At 51.1% G+C, this 2,640-nt stretch overlaps 1 protein-coding gene across 3 annotated transcripts in view; it reads left to right on the top strand.

Annotated features, from left to right (window-relative positions):
• Nucleotides 1–1,029: 1,029 nt before the first annotated feature.
• The window catches only part of VPS53 (VPS53 subunit of GARP complex), a 138,398-nt gene continuing 136,787 nt past the window's right edge, over nt 1,030–2,640 (top strand). For 2 of the 3 annotated variants that reach the window (XM_025851566.2, XM_025851565.2), the window contains exon 1: nt 1,030–1,253. In XM_025851566.2, the coding sequence (XP_025707351.1) occupies nt 1,167–1,253 (87 nt within the window). In that variant the 5' untranslated portion in view covers nt 1,030–1,166. Of the gene's footprint in view, nt 1,254–1,279; nt 1,354–2,640 lie in introns of those variants that run through there. The other variant, XM_073879314.1, reaches the window with a different exon arrangement.

The raw sequence follows: 2,640 nt of genomic DNA, 5'->3' as shown, positions 1-2,640 counted from the left end.
ACCATGATTTTATAGTCAGTACCATTTTATTGTATAGCCCACTTATATTTTTAAGGCTTCCCTTATTGTTAGAAATTGCTTCCACGTTTTTACTACAAACAACTTCGATAAAATTAAAAAAAGAAAAGCTGAGTGGGGCCAGGGACTCTTCCATTTCGCAATTTCACAATGTTTAACAAGTAAAACAACCCTTCCTTGGCTGCCTTCGCCTCATTGCTTTAAGTGTCTGGAGGAAAAGTGGTTCCACAGGGTGATCTGGCCTCTCTTTCCTTTGCGGTGCATGAGAGCTAGGCACCCTAATATTGCCTGTATTACTAGCTTAAATTTGCATAGCGCTTTTTATCCTTGCAGCTTACGCAGGGCAGATGGAGTGATTTGCTCAAGAACCCACAGCCTATCTATCAGTCTTGGAATGGGACTTAGACTCCAGATATTGAGTCTCAGAAAGTAAACATTCCCCAGCGGCGGAGCACTGTCTAATCTGGCTCTTCACGCCCACCAATCCCCCCCCCCGCCCCAAGGAGAAGCTGCAGACACCCCCAGAAAACTCTGCCTAGAGGCTTGGCACATGGGGCACTTAACTGTCAAGTGAACGCTGTCCCTCCGACCAACTGTCCTTGGCAACATCGCCACTTACCAGCTGGGGTCATTCCTCCCACCGGTGGCAGGGGGGACACCTACTGCCACTGACCAAGGGGGCCCTGGGAGCCGTAGGATCGCCGGCTTCGCGGCCTGTGAGGGTTGCTGTCAGTCGGTCGCGGCGCTGTCGGGGCTTACCCTCACTTGGGGGTCCTGCCAGGGCGGTCAGGCCCGCCCCAACACCGGCGCCTTCAGTGGGGGGCGCGCCCTCGGCGAGGCGAAGCGGGACCCCATCATGTTAAGGAGAGCTGAGGGCAGGCAGGAGCCGCCGGACCACAGGGCTGCCCCGGGAGACTCCCGGAACGTGACGGGAATGCCTCCTGGGGGCGACCAGAGGTCAGTCCTCCGCTATCCCAGAGTGCCCCGGATCCCGGAAGTGCCCGGCTTTCCGGAAGTGCCCGCTCGCTGACAGAGAAGGGCTTTGCCAGAACGCGGCAAGGAGAGGGTTGTGGTTCTGGAGCTTTGGGTGACGGCTGCAGGAGCGACTCGGGGTTGAGGTGGGCTTCAGGAGAGAGCCGGGCGGCGGGATGATGGAAGAGGAGGAACTGGAGTTCGTAGAGGAGCTGGAAGCCGTGCTGCAGCTCACGCCTGACGTGCAGCTCGCCATCGAGCAGGTGAGCGTTCCGCCCCCTGAGGGGAGGAGAGCGGAGGCTGGGGAAGTCTGGGGGTGGGACCCGGGGTGGGACCCGGAGGAAGCGCTCTTTGGACGGAGAGGTGGGAACTAGGCGCTGAAGGGAAAGGAAAGGTTTGGGGGGAGGTGGTGGTGGGAAGGAGTTTCTGAATCTAAGGGAGGGAGAGAGCCCTTTTTAGGCCTTGATTGTCTTTGGAGGGTAAGGCGTCCTGGTGGGTTTGGGCAAAGGAACCGTGAAAGCCCCTGGAAAGCATGAACCTGGAAGAAGGGAGTTCATGGACACCAACCTCAGATTTGGGGGGTTATTTACCAGGCTGGTGTGCCGCTGCTCCCGATTCTCAATCTAGTCCTTTGTGAGGGACTCGGAATTGAGAGGAGGAGCAACTTTAATACCTGAAGCGGATCGCTGAGCAGAGGGGACAAGGTTGAAAAAGGACCCCTTTACTGTACTTAAATGGTTGAGAATTCCTGCTATTGATTAGTTGGGATTAGATTGAAGAATATTCCCCGGAGGCCTTCGTCCCTTCAAGGACTCTTTGGTTGACTAAATTCTCTTTTCAAGTTTATTGAGTTTTTAAGAGTAATGATATTAGAAAGAGTCATTTAGACCCTTGTGCAGGGTATTGCTCTTGATAAAGGGAGAGGATTTCCCTTAAAGGAATTGGTGTAGGGAATAAGATTGAAGAAAAGGAGGGTTATGCCACATTTAGGGACCACCGGGAAGTTTTTTGAAGTAAAGCATTGCTACTGTCATTGCTAATCGTTAATATTTATTGAGCATTAACACTCTAGGTCTGTCATTGTACTAATTTATTTGTGTTGTGCCATTTATAGATTTTTGGATGTGTGTTTTTCTACCAGTGGTTGGATTACCCATACAAAGCACATTTGGTACATCCTGAGATGCCAGACTGTTGGGCAAAGGTTTAGTTGTTCAGGCCACAGCTCCCCACCCACCTGCATCGGACAAAAGAAGACATGTATTTCATTTTCTCTTTGGATCTAGTGCGCTGTAATAGAAGAAACAAACAATGCAGTCAATTACCGTTTGGCAAGGATTTTAGAAGAGCACATTTTTGCTCTATTCTTAATAAGACAGTTCTAGCATAAGTTTATCTAATAAGCAGACATCAGAAAAGAATTGGCTTTCAGAATGACTATTTTGAGCTGGTGAAAGTCAGTGCTCGGGATCACGTGACTGCTTTTTTTTTTTAATTTTTTACCTTTTATTTATTTGTCCGAGAGAGAGAGAGAGAGAGAGAGAGAGCAAGCACAAGCAGGGGGAGCGGCAGGCAGAGGGAGAAGCAGGCTCCCAGGACCTTGGGATCATGACCTGAGCCAAAGGCAGACGCTTAACTGCCTGAGCCACC

This window comes from Callorhinus ursinus, unplaced genomic scaffold, assembly GCF_003265705.2.
Source record: "Callorhinus ursinus isolate GAN/ISIS: 27379988/994484 unplaced genomic scaffold, GSC_fseal_2.0 scaffold34, whole genome shotgun sequence".
Lineage (NCBI taxonomy): Eukaryota > Metazoa > Chordata > Mammalia > Carnivora > Otariidae > Callorhinus > Callorhinus ursinus.
This window is presented reverse-complemented; position numbering and strand designations above follow the sequence as displayed.